Below are 14655 nucleotides of genomic sequence, written 5' to 3'. Positions count from 1 at the left end.
AATCTTAATCTTTGCTGTTGACATTTTTTCCCGAGCAACGCTAGTATAATTATAATTTACAATATACAGTGCTGAGAATATAACTTTTATTTCTCTGATCACTTGGCAAAATTCAATACCGAAAATGAAATAAACAATGAAATAATTTGAATGATAAGTCAGTATACGCTGACAATAGGCCTATATGTTGTTAATTAAATAAAAATAATGTTTTGAACTATTTATTTATTTTTAGCAATAATGAACAATTAAATATATAAGAAGTATGGAAAAATTACTGCAAGCATTTTTACAATAATTATAAGTAATGTACCATTTTAAAGAGAATATTGGAATTTAGAAATATAAAATTGAAATTATGATTTGTTTAATTAGAAATGGTTAAATTTCGTTTTGATTAATTGATTAAAAAATAATATTTAAATTTTAATTAATTAATTAATTTTATGGGAAAATCGTATCGCATTGCCACGTCTAATATTATGTTTACTATTTTATTGATATTTAATTAAAGAAATATAATTAAGCGCATAATATATATATTTACACTGGCAAAACTTTCATTTCTTATTAAATTTATTAATTTTTTTATATTTCTAAATAAAATATAGTTAAACCTCTGAATAATGACAACTGACCACAGTAAATGACTATTGTTTGCAGGTTATTTTGTGTGCATTTTTGTTCAGAAAGAAAAAACCCCGAGAAAAATGGCCTCTATTTAGAAGTGGGCGTTATTGGAGATTCGACTGTAGGCCTATATCATAATACTTCGTACAATATAGCATGTAAAATATTTATAAAATTAAATCTATACAGTATTATAGGAAAAAGTATATCTAAATAAGTAATTTGATTAAAAAAATAATAAAGACATAATTTATAACTCTAAGGAAAAAGAGATTTAATCTATTATAAAAATTTTAATTTGTTGTAAAGAAAAATAAAAGTTCAATTTTATTAGATTCGCTAAATACGTCTATTCGTAATTTAATTAAATTTATCCTTAATCAAAAATAAACTCTTATCAATAAAAATATTCAACAATTTTATATTTAAGATTCCAAATACAGATAACTAAATATAAATGAACCATTAATAGAGTGTGGGAAATAAAAGCTCACTTATCAGTGGTATAGAATTGACGTTTTACTTTCCCGGATGTTAAAATAACATTGAAAGTATTGACCGTCCGGTTTTTTTGCATTTTTTTGACGTTTTAAGCTCCCATAATTCCAAAAAACACATAAAAAAGGAGACGTTCTGTATGTTTGTATGTGTATGTATCTTATGTGTTGGCATGTATTTTACTTTCTGAAGCTTCATGGACCAAACATTTTAAAATTTTTGACTGAAATATATTTAAATATGAAACATTGATGCTATTGCTTTTTGAATATTATAAGTCAAGGGGAAGATAGAGGAGGTAGGAGTCATATTTCGAGGAGGATTAGACTTAATTAATTTTACTCGTACGAGTTTTTAGCTTATTAAAAATAATTATTGGCATTTACGATTTTTTAAACTCGGCCCTTCTTCTAAAAATAAGACTTTTGCTTTTTATATAACTTTTAAAAATTATAATTAAAAATTTTCTAACTTCCTTCCTGGACCCCTTAACCTCCTGTTTAAGTATCGGAAAAGTCGTTGCAGAGCCCTTGCCAGCTTTTTCATGTGTAAATTAAACAAATTTTTATATATTATTTTATATTGTTCCTGTCGTTTCAATTTTTTGTTAAGGTATTTACTAAGTTTTCAATTATCACTGTTGTCTGCTTCGATACGTTCCTTATCATGTCGGGAATTTTGTTCTTCTCAAGCAAAGAAACTGTCTTTTTTTCCCTCCCTGCCTCATTGTGTAATCTTGTTTGTAAGCGTTTTGTGTACCTGTCCTTTCTCTTGATGTGACCAGGTTACTGCTGGTGTTTCCTTCTTGCTTTAATGTTTTTTCCTATCTCTTTTCCTTCCCTTCTATTCTGGACTTCTGAGTAGGCTTTTTGTCTTTCTTCAGTATCAATAGCAATATTATTTTATACTTCAAAATATCCTATTGAAACAATTAAAAGATATTTTATAATTCACACTATAATAAAATATAAAGTTAAAACATTATATATTTTTTTTTATTATTATTAGATAACTAAATTGGCTTACATTAAATTATTTTAATTTCTTTAAAAAATAATAATAATCATTCGACACACTTAAAACGCTTAATTTATTCTTTTCAATTTATGAATCAGTGGATAAAACTACTGAACAACTGGTAGTTGGTCGCGGGTTCGCTTCTCTGGCCACGTGAAGTTTCTCGAGTTTTCTTTACGTGTCTAAACCTAAATAGGAGTCAGTTTCCATAGAATTTCTTCCCAGAAAACATTCCCCCTTGGTAGATAGCCCATGTGTTACGTTACTTTTTTCATCAATTCATAAATAGATTTAAATTAATAGATATTAAATTAACTGTTTTAATAAATTATATTAAATCTTTATTCAAACAATGAATAAATCTTTGCCAAATTTAATACAAATGCTCTTTCTTTTAGCAATCAATTAAAAAATAGTTAACAGAGAATACATTACGCTTAGTTTATTATAATATAATGTAAATATTATTTGATTTATAAAGTTTCATAAAGAGTTTATATAATTTAAAGCATACAAATGCTTGAAATTACACAATTAATATTAAATTAAACATTTTTCTAATAAGATTGTATGAAGTCTTAATACATAAGGCATCTACATGGAGAAATATAAATTATAATAATTTCTGTTTGTTTTAGATATATTATTTAAATATCCAGAAAGTTAATTAATTAAATTTAAAGAATCAAACTTGAAATAGTCTTATTTTTTAATTTAAAGTTAATAAAATCATACGGAGTCAACGATCTTTTACCAGACAGTTATAATTAAACTTCCTTTACTACAGACGGAAACTCAATAGAATTTGAAAAGTTTATATCCTAGAAAATGCGGAAGAAAATTGTATGGGAAAAACATTGAGTTCAGGAGAAATGTGACTCCATTGTATAACAATATTTGCTGCGTAAGTACTGGTATGAACTTACATAAAATATATCATTGGTCATACTGTATATCACTTTTAAAATAGTAAATTTATTTGTAGGAGGAAAACAAAATTATATTAATTTTTTTTAAATTTCTATAATATATTTTATATATTATTTCTATAATTTTTCGTAAAGACTAGAGGTTAAACTTTAAAACGAAATGTATATAAAGTTAAGTGTATAAATATAGTGAAAACATGTATAAAATTTGTTTATTACCAGGAAATGCTAAAACCAGAGTACATTAAATTTTATTTGACATGACAGTCATGAATATGCTATTAAAGCATAAAATTTAAACTCATAAATTCTTGAAATCTGTGAAACAAGTTTGCTTCCCCTCTGTTTTAATTCATTGTTGTTATTTAATTTAAAATTTTTAATTAATCACACCTATATAAATAGACTTAAATAAAATATAAAATGTTAAATAGACCTATAATAATAACAACAAAACAATACAATATTATATAGACCTAGGCATATAAAATACACGTTAAATTTATTCGTATATTTATATACTTTTTATTAGTTTGCATGAAGATCTGATAATAATAAAGTAAAAAGAGTATTGACATCAGTGAAATTTCTGGATCGTAAGGTTCATAAAGACATTTCTTATGTTCAGGAATAAGGAAATTCATATGTTTGTGATTTAAGATAAATTTAAATTTCGTAATTATTCTAATTTTGGCAACATTATAAATTGTATTTGACATTATTTCAAGATCGAGAGATTATACGTTATTTTTTTATATTATTTTCTTGTACAAATCGTTTCAAATGAAAAAGTAGCCTATATGCTCGATTAATCAGCAATAAATCAGAAAAAGAATAAAAATATATATATATTGCATAAAATAATAATAATAGAATGAGCTTTAAATTTTCTTAACTTTCTTCCCGTGTTGTAAACTTTAAATTTAGTAGTAGTGTTCTTTGATAACTACTAAATGAATTTAAAATTTTTTAATTTCCACCCTGTGGATACGAAGAGGACCTTTATTTAGGGCTTAATGTCCGTTATGAGTAATGCCCGTAATTGGAACAATCGGGCGATGAGGTACGATGCCCGACATGTCTAGGACAGAGGGCCCATAAAAAATTTCTGGAAGTTGCTCGATCGGATTTGATCCCGGTTTCATCAGAGCGATAGATAGGGCATCCGGCTGTCAATTATAACTTTTAATATAAAATATAATACAGTAAAATTAAAATTCTATAAATAAATGATTCTTAAAATACAACACTGTTATTTTTTGCTTAATTGCTTCTACAAAAAGAAAAAAATAATACATAAATAATAAAGTTTTAATTGTTTTTTATATGAAAAATATAATTATCAGATATTTACATGTTTTTAATTTAATATCTCATTGTTTTCAGTATGACGCGTTTTGTTTTAAAGTGCATAAAAAAAATTCGCTTCATTCAAAGAGCTAAACACTTTAATTTTACATTTTCCTGCCATGGCTGAGTAACGGAGAGAAATTTAAAAAATTGTTTATATAATCAAATCTTAAAAAGGAAAAAGTCAATAAAATATAAAAACTGTTTATTTACAATATCTTTTACAATATTTCTAAGATATTTATTGTTCTTCACTCTATTCTTTAGAAATCTTCTCTTCTGCAAGAAAAATACAAAATAAATAATCTTGTTACGTAAAAATTAAATTCTTGAAAAGTGATTTATATTTACCTTTTGATTAGCTAATTAATTTATCCTAATTTATATGACTTCGTAATTTTAACTATCGGAACGTAATGATATTTAATCACTGGAAAACTTTTGATGATGAAGGCTTCTTTTAATTTTAAACCACCACCTCCTCCTCCAAATCCACCGCCAAATCCACCGCCAAATCCATGACCAAAACCTCCTCCAAATCCACCACTACCACCACCAAAACCGCCTCCTAATCCACCAAGGTCTTTCACAATTATTATTTTTTTACCACCTCCTCCGCCACCTCCTCCTCCTTCTAAACCGTGACCGAATCCACCAAAACCACCGAAACTTTCTAAACCGTGACCGAATCCACCAAAACCACCTCCTCCTCCTCCGAAACCACCAATAATTCCCGAAAATGCGACGTGGAAAAGTAATCCGAAAAGAATGAAACTTGCTAGCTAAAAATGAATTAAAAATATAAGCCAATGTATATTGAATTAGAAATAACATAGCTGTGAAATTACTTACTAGACTCTTCATGTCTGCAGATGGTTCTGTTCTCCGGTGCTAGCATCTTTCCAACACTTATATAGAGAAAGTGCTCTCACTTCTGTACCCCAAGGCCATTATAGAAAGCAAGTCACGTACTGTCTGGAGTAGAAACTGATGAAGGAAAGTAGAAAATAGCAACTGATGGGAGGGTCATGTCCTGTTTTACTTTTCCTCTGTTGTCAAATTCTGTTGTTACGAACATATTGTATCTAAAATATCAGTAAGAGTTTATCGATTTATTTATCGAGTTCAAAGCTATGTCATTTTTAAAATAATTTCTTATTATTTTTGTTAGGGCCTAATTTGCATATAAACCAAACAAGCAGCAGCTGAAAGACTCGCTTTATATGTCTACAGCTTAGGGCCTCACATTTTTACACGCATATGAAGGAGAAGGGTCTGTTATAAGCTTAGGAGCCACAAGTCTAAATCCAACCTTAACTTTTGTTCTATTACATATCTTATCTAATAAATCATCAGATTTATTATCAACAAAATAGCAAATAAATTAATTTTAAAAATATTAAAATATATTTATATTATAAAATTATTTTATTACAATTTAAATATTTATTTTACTAGAAATTTTATCAAATATTTATTAACATTATCGACTTACATACTAAATGCTTATTTCAGTTTAGATTTTAAGTGAAGTTTCTATTAAAAACAGATTAAAACAAATTAAATTAAATTAATTCAAAGTTTAAGGATATAGAAAAAAGAAATAGAAAGTAAATCAACGTCACGAAAAGGTCTATTTCTTTGACATAATTATCATAAAAAAAATGAAAATTTTCCTAGGTTCAGTGCACTTGTAATCTTCCAGAAAGTTTGACTAGCTCTAAACACTGTTGACATGTGAATATCTCAGAAGAAATAAAACGAAAACATTTCTGTAGTAATTTATTTTTGGATCTTTTAACTTCCCCAAAAATTTAATTTTGTAAAATTCATTATGAGGAAATAACAATAAAAAATCTTAAATTTAACTATAAATCTTTCCTGAAATTATAATTTAATACTTAAATTAGGATTTATATTCTTTATATATTTTATTGAAAGTATATAATTAAGATATTATAGACTTTCATTTACAATGTATAATCTGCATAATTTTGAAAAATATTTTAAATTTTATTGCGTTGAGTATTTAGTAGACTATATAAAATTTTGTAACATTTAATAACTATAAAATTATGTTCAGAATATAGTTTAAAGCAAAATTTATGTAATTTTTCTAAGAAAAAGAATTTATCTATCTTATTTTTCAAGAAATATAAAGGTTGAGGGTAGATTAAGACAGCTTTGACCTATTTAAGTATCCCCCAACCCCAACCTGTGATGAGATTCTCAAGAGATGGTTATCAGATTTAGCACATTTAATAGTTGTTTAAAAATAAACTATTTAATTCAAGAAATCATATTTAAATATTATTTAACTATTTGAACAACTNGATTTAATCTATTATAAAAATTTTAATTTGTTGTAAAGAAAAATAAAAGTTCAATTTTATTAGATTCGCTAAATACGTCTATTCGTAATTTAATTAAATTTATCCTTAATCAAAAATAAACTCTTATCAATAAAAATATTCAACAATTTTATATTTAAGATTCCAAATACAGATAACTAAATATAAATGAACCATTAATAGAGTGTGGGAAATAAAAGCTCACTTATCAGTGGTATAGAATTGACGTTTTACTTTCCCGGATGTTAAAATAACATTGAAAGTATTGACCGTCCGGTTTTTTTGCATTTTTTTTTGACGTTTTAAGCTCCCATAATTCCAAAAAACACATAAAAAAGGAGACGTTCTGTATGTTTGTATGTGTATGTATCTTATGTGTTGGCATGTATTTTACTTTCTGAAGCTTCATGGACCAAACATTTTAAAATTTTTGACTGAAATATATTTAAATATGAAACATTGATGCTATTGCTTTTTGAATATTATAAGTCAAGGGGAAGATAGAGGAGGTAGGAGTCATATTTCGAGGAGGATTAGACTTAATTAATTTTACTCGTACGAGTTTTTAGCTTATTAAAAATAATTATTGGCATTTACGATTTTTTAAACTCGGCCCTTCTTCTAAAAATAAGACTTTTGCTTTTTATATAACTTTTAAAAATTATAATTAAAAATTTTCTAACTTCCTTCCTGGACCCCTTAACCTCCTGTTTAAGTATCGGAAAAGTCGTTGCAGAGCCCTTGCCAGCTTTTTCATGTGTAAATTAAACAAATTTTTATATATTATTTTATATTGTTCCTGTCGTTTCAATTTTTTGTTAAGGTATTTACTAAGTTTTCAATTATCACTGTTGTCTGCTTCGATACGTTCCTTATCATGTCGGGAATTTTGTTCTTCTCAAGCAAAGAAACTGTCTTTTTTTCCCTCCCTGCCTCATTGTGTAATCTTGTTTGTAAGCGTTTTGTGTACCTGTCCTTTCTCTTGATGTGACCAGGTTACTGCTGGTGTTTCCTTCTTGCTTTAATGTTTTTTCCTATCTCTTTTCCTTCCCTTCTATTCTGGACTTCTGAGTAGGCTTTTTGTCTTTCTTCAGTATCAATAGCAATATTATTTTATACTTCAAAATATCCTATTGAAACAATTAAAAGATATTTTATAATTCACACTATAATAAAATATAAAGTTAAAACATTATATATTTTTTTTTATTATTATTAGATAACTAAATTGGCTTACATTAAATTATTTTAATTTCTTTAAAAAATAATAATAATCATTCGACACACTTAAAACGCTTAATTTATTCTTTTCAATTTATGAATCAGTGGATAAAACTACTGAACAACTGGTAGTTGGTCGCGGGTTCGCTTCTCTGGCCACGTGAAGTTTCTCGAGTTTTCTTTACGTGTCTAAACCTAAATAGGAGTCAGTTTCCATAGAATTTCTTCCCAGAAAACATTCCCCCTTGGTAGATAGCCCATGTGTTACGTTACTTTTTTCATCAATTCATAAATAGATTTAAATTAATAGATATTAAATTAACTGTTTTAATAAATTATATTAAATCTTTATTCAAACAATGAATAAATCTTTGCCAAATTTAATACAAATGCTCTTTCTTTTAGCAATCAATTAAAAAATAGTTAACAGAGAATACATTACGCTTAGTTTATTATAATATAATGTAAATATTATTTGATTTATAAAGTTTCATAAAGAGTTTATATAATTTAAAGCATACAAATGCTTGAAATTACACAATTAATATTAAATTAAACATTTTTCTAATAAGATTGTATGAAGTCTTAATACATAAGGCATCTACATGGAGAAATATAAATTATAATAATTTCTGTTTGTTTTAGATATATTATTTAAATATCCAGAAAGTTAATTAATTAAATTTAAAGAATCAAACTTGAAATAGTCTTATTTTTTAATTTAAAGTTAATAAAATCATACGGAGTCAACGATCTTTTACCAGACAGTTATAATTAAACTTCCTTTACTACAGACGGAAACTCAATAGAATTTGAAAAGTTTATATCCTAGAAAATGCGGAAGAAAATTGTATGGGAAAAACATTGAGTTCAGGAGAAATGTGACTCCATTGTATAACAATATTTGCTGCGTAAGTACTGGTATGAACTTACATAAAATATATCATTGGTCATACTGTATATCACTTTTAAAATAGTAAATTTATTTGTAGGAGGAAAACAAAATTATATTAATTTTTTTTAAATTTCTATAATATATTTTATATATTATTTCTATAATTTTTCGTAAAGACTAGAGGTTAAACTTTAAAACGAAATGTATATAAAGTTAAGTGTATAAATATAGTGAAAACATGTATAAAATTTGTTTATTACCAGGAAATGCTAAAACCAGAGTACATTAAATTTTATTTGACATGACAGTCATGAATATGCTATTAAAGCATAAAATTTAAACTCATAAATTCTTGAAATCTGTGAAACAAGTTTGCTTCCCCTCTGTTTTAATTCATTGTTGTTATTTAATTTAAAATTTTTAATTAATCACACCTATATAAATAGACTTAAATAAAATATAAAATGTTAAATAGACCTATAATAATAACAACAAAACAATACAATATTATATAGACCTAGGCATATAAAATACACGTTAAATTTATTCGTATATTTATATACTTTTTATTAGTTTGCATGAAGATCTGATAATAATAAAGTAAAAAGAGTATTGACATCAGTGAAATTTCTGGATCGTAAGGTTCATAAAGACATTTCTTATGTTCAGGAATAAGGAAATTCATATGTTTGTGATTTAAGATAAATTTAAATTTCGTAATTATTCTAATTTTGGCAACATTATAAATTGTATTTGACATTATTTCAAGATCGAGAGATTATACGTTATTTTTTTATATTATTTTCTTGTACAAATCGTTTCAAATGAAAAAGTAGCCTATATGCTCGATTAATCAGCAATAAATCAGAAAAAGAATAAAAATATATATATATTGCATAAAATAATAATAATAGAATGAGCTTTAAATTTTCTTAACTTTCTTCCCGTGTTGTAAACTTTAAATTTAGTAGTAGTGTTCTTTGATAACTACTAAATGAATTTAAAATTTTTTAATTTCCACCCTGTGGATACGAAGAGGACCTTTATTTAGGGCTTAATGTCCGTTATGAGTAATGCCCGTAATTGGAACAATCGGGCGATGAGGTACGATGCCCGACATGTCTAGGACAGAGGGCCCATAAAAAATTTCTGGAAGTTGCTCGATCGGATTTGATCCCGGTTTCATCAGAGCGATAGATAGGGCATCCGGCTGTCAATTATAACTTTTAATATAAAATATAATACAGTAAAATTAAAATTCTATAAATAAATGATTCTTAAAATACAACACTGTTATTTTTTGCTTAATTGCTTCTACAAAAAGAAAAAAATAATACATAAATAATAAAGTTTTAATTGTTTTTTATATGAAAAATATAATTATCAGATATTTACATGTTTTTAATTTAATATCTCATTGTTTTCAGTATGACGCGTTTTGTTTTAAAGTGCATAAAAAAAATTCGCTTCATTCAAAGAGCTAAACACTTTAATTTTACATTTTCCTGCCATGGCTGAGTAACGGAGAGAAATTTAAAAAATTGTTTATATAATCAAATCTTAAAAAGGAAAAAGTCAATAAAATATAAAAACTGTTTATTTACAATATCTTTTACAATATTTCTAAGATATTTATTGTTCTTCACTCTATTCTTTAGAAATCTTCTCTTCTGCAAGAAAAATACAAAATAAATAATCTTGTTACGTAAAAATTAAATTCTTGAAAAGTGATTTATATTTACCTTTTGATTAGCTAATTAATTTATCCTAATTTATATGACTTCGTAATTTTAACTATCGGAACGTAATGATATTTAATCACTGGAAAACTTTTGATGATGAAGGCTTCTTTTAATTTTAAACCACCACCTCCTCCTCCAAATCCACCGCCAAATCCACCGCCAAATCCATGACCAAAACCTCCTCCAAATCCACCACTACCACCACCAAAACCGCCTCCTAATCCACCAAGGTCTTTCACAATTATTATTTTTTTACCACCTCCTCCGCCACCTCCTCCTCCTTCTAAACCGTGACCGAATCCACCAAAACCACCGAAACTTTCTAAACCGTGACCGAATCCACCAAAACCACCTCCTCCTCCTCCGAAACCACCAATAATTCCCGAAAATGCGACGTGGAAAAGTAATCCGAAAAGAATGAAACTTGCTAGCTAAAAATGAATTAAAAATATAAGCCAATGTATATTGAATTAGAAATAACATAGCTGTGAAATTACTTACTAGACTCTTCATGTCTGCAGATGGTTCTGTTCTCCGGTGCTAGCATCTTTCCAACACTTATATAGAGAAAGTGCTCTCACTTCTGTACCCCAAGGCCATTATAGAAAGCAAGTCACGTACTGTCTGGAGTAGAAACTGATGAAGGAAAGTAGAAAATAGCAACTGATGGGAGGGTCATGTCCTGTTTTACTTTTCCTCTGTTGTCAAATTCTGTTGTTACGAACATATTGTATCTAAAATATCAGTAAGAGTTTATCGATTTATTTATCGAGTTCAAAGCTATGTCATTTTTAAAATAATTTCTTATTATTTTTGTTAGGGCCTAATTTGCATATAAACCAAACAAGCAGCAGCTGAAAGACTCGCTTTATATGTCTACAGCTTAGGGCCTCACATTTTTACACGCATATGAAGGAGAAGGGTCTGTTATAAGCTTAGGAGCCACAAGTCTAAATCCAACCTTAACTTTTGTTCTATTACATATCTTATCTAATAAATCATCAGATTTATTATCAACAAAATAGCAAATAAATTAATTTTAAAAATATTAAAATATATTTATATTATAAAATTATTTTATTACAATTTAAATATTTATTTTACTAGAAATTTTATCAAATATTTATTAACATTATCGACTTACATACTAAATGCTTATTTCAGTTTAGATTTTAAGTGAAGTTTCTATTAAAAACAGATTAAAACAAATTAAATTAAATTAATTCAAAGTTTAAGGATATAGAAAAAAGAAATAGAAAGTAAATCAACGTCACGAAAAGGTCTATTTCTTTGACATAATTATCATAAAAAAAATGAAAATTTTCCTAGGTTCAGTGCACTTGTAATCTTCCAGAAAGTTTGACTAGCTCTAAACACTGTTGACATGTGAATATCTCAGAAGAAATAAAACGAAAACATTTCTGTAGTAATTTATTTTTGGATCTTTTAACTTCCCCAAAAATTTAATTTTGTAAAATTCATTATGAGGAAATAACAATAAAAAATCTTAAATTTAACTATAAATCTTTCCTGAAATTATAATTTAATACTTAAATTAGGATTTATATTCTTTATATATTTTATTGAAAGTATATAATTAAGATATTATAGACTTTCATTTACAATGTATAATCTGCATAATTTTGAAAAATATTTCAAATTTTATTGCGTTAAGTATTTAGTAGACTATATAAAATTTTGTAACATTTAATAACTATAAAATTATGTTCAGAATATAGTTTAAAGCAAAATTTATGTAATTTTTCTAAGAAAAAGAATTTATCTATCTTATTTTTCAAGAAATATAAAGGTTGAGGGTAGATTAAGACAGCTTTGACCTATTTAAGTATCCCCCAACCCCAACCTGTGATGAGATTCTCAAGAGATGGTTATCAGATTTAGCACATTTAATAGTTGTTTAAAAATAAACTATTTAATTCAAGAAATCATATTTAAATATTATTTAATTAATTTGAGATTTATTTTTTTTTAAATATCTAAAATACTGTAATAAGCATGTTCTAAATATAGTAATTTTCGAAAAGAAAGTTTAGTTTGACCATCCTATCGAAGAAACGGGTCAATTCTAAATGTGGCAAAATAAAGAGCTATCGACCTCATAACAAAAGGAGGAGAATCGCCGGATCTATTTTTAAAATTAACTTGTTCTGGATATTATTTATAAAAAGTTTAATCATAGACGGTATAACCTTTTTTAACAGGTGCTCTCTACAAAATACCTTACAAAAATAGAATAAATTAATAAAATTTAATTAAAAAATAAATAGGTTTTCTTCCTCCAACTAATCCTGACTTAAAACTTAAATTAATTATAGATAATAAGTTTAAAATTCCTTTGCAATTTTTATAGTTTCGGCCTATTGAAATTCCTTTGCACTTTCTGTATTATTGAAATTAATATATATTATTTTAATTATATTTAGGCAATACTTTAAAGTATTAATTACTATATTGAAAGGTTTTAAAATATTTTTTAAAAAAGAAGTGCTTATTTTAAATTTAATTTTTACAGTTTATTCGCTTCAATTACAAATAATTTATTGCCTGAAAATCAAAACAATAAACTCAGATTTTATAATAAAATAACAATAATAAATTTAGAGTGCAGGAAAAAATTGTAATATTTCGTAACCTTAAACATTACTCCTATTATTTTAAAATTAGAAATTAAAAAAAAATTGATATAAATAAATTTTAATAGAGGGTGAGAAAGAATATATATTTTTATAATAATGTCAAATATTTTAATTTTTTTTACATTATTCTGAGGGAAGAAAAATCTTAATTAAATCACAAACACGTGTTTTGCTTTAAAATCTATAAAAAGATCCAGGATAATTCTCATAACTGCATAATTTAAGGAACTTATCAAATTTCAAAATTTAATCCGAAATATAAAAATAGAAAGTGAATTATTTCTTTTTAGATTAACATATTCGAATAAATATGCTTACATATTCAAGGATGCTTCAGAAGGGGCAATCGCCTCCGATCATCTCCTTAAAATAAAGCAAAACGATTTCATTTTTAATACTTACTTTCTTGTTTTTATATTATTTTACAAACATCCAGACTGACAATATACAGTAAAACCTGTCTAAAGTAAATCCTATACAAAACGGATAATAAATGTCGGAACGGAATGACTTTCCGTATAAAATATTATTCCAAGTCGAAAACTTTAATACGGAAAAGGAGAATTTTTTTAGGTTCCAATTGCGTAACATAACCCGAGTATAGGATAATTTTTCGGCGAAACGGCAGCTAAATTCTAAATCATTATGATTTCAAGGGTATTGAGGTTTTATACAGATTTTTTTCCCCTCTCCATTCACTTCATGTATATGTCTTTGAAACAAAGCAGTTCTAAATATGAGTTGTAACAATTTTTCAGCACACATTTCTGCTTTAATAATAACATAACTTTCTATAAAACGGAAACCTGCAAAAACGAAAAATTCTGATCGATATCATAGCGATCTGTTTTAAACAGATTTTACTGTTCTTATTTATAAAATGGACTTAGAAGATTAAATTTAATTATCTAGGTTTTTTTGTTTCTTAGTTGCAATTATGATGATTGCTCCATTCATAAAATTTACATATTCATCCTTGTTTATCATTAATTAATATAATATAACGTTCACGTCTTTTTAAAGTGTAGTCGCTAAAAGTAAATCTTTAATTTGATATAGTTTAGGCTTATATATAGAAACTTATCTATTGATGAAAATAAATTATTTATCAATTGGCGAATCTCTGTTAACACAAAAGATTTTAAATACTGTACAGTATAAGTAAGAATTTAGTTATTTCTATCTTTCTCTTTAATTTTACATTGTCTCTGTTTATTATATTTCTATTAATCTTTAAATTAAGCCAATCGGTGGCCGAATTTATAAGACCACTAAACACTGATAGTTGGTCGCTAGTTCGCACCTGACCAACCGGCTGGCTACGTGAAGTTTTTCGAGTTTAGTTCACCTGTCTAAATAAGTGGG

The 14655-nt window shown here is 26.2% G+C and overlaps 2 protein-coding genes across 2 annotated transcripts; both read right to left on the bottom strand.

The window, feature by feature from the left end:
* Positions 1-4795: 4795 nt before the first annotated feature.
* LOC111622789 (glycine-rich protein 23-like) lies at positions 4796-5288 on the bottom strand. The gene is made up of 2 exons (XM_023365208.1): positions 5277-5288; positions 4796-5206 (listed from the first exon to the last, which is right to left on the bottom strand). The coding sequence occupies exons 1-2, from the start codon at positions 5286-5288 to the stop codon at positions 4796-4798; spliced, it is 423 nt and encodes a 140-aa protein (XP_023220976.1).
* A 5365-nt stretch (positions 5289-10653) lies between these two features.
* LOC111622788 (glycine-rich protein 23-like) lies at positions 10654-11146 on the bottom strand. Its single transcript, XM_023365207.1, has 2 exons — positions 11135-11146; positions 10654-11064 (listed from the first exon to the last, which is right to left on the bottom strand). The coding sequence occupies exons 1-2, from the start codon at positions 11144-11146 to the stop codon at positions 10654-10656; spliced, it is 423 nt and encodes a 140-aa protein (XP_023220975.1).
* Positions 11147-14655: the final 3509 nt, after the last annotated feature.

Source organism: Centruroides sculpturatus, unplaced genomic scaffold (genome assembly GCF_000671375.1).
Source record: "Centruroides sculpturatus isolate CEXI.00-Female unplaced genomic scaffold, Cexi_2.0 scaffold331, whole genome shotgun sequence".
Taxonomy (NCBI): Eukaryota; Metazoa; Arthropoda; class Arachnida; order Scorpiones; family Buthidae; genus Centruroides; species Centruroides sculpturatus.
This window is presented reverse-complemented; position numbering and strand designations above follow the sequence as displayed.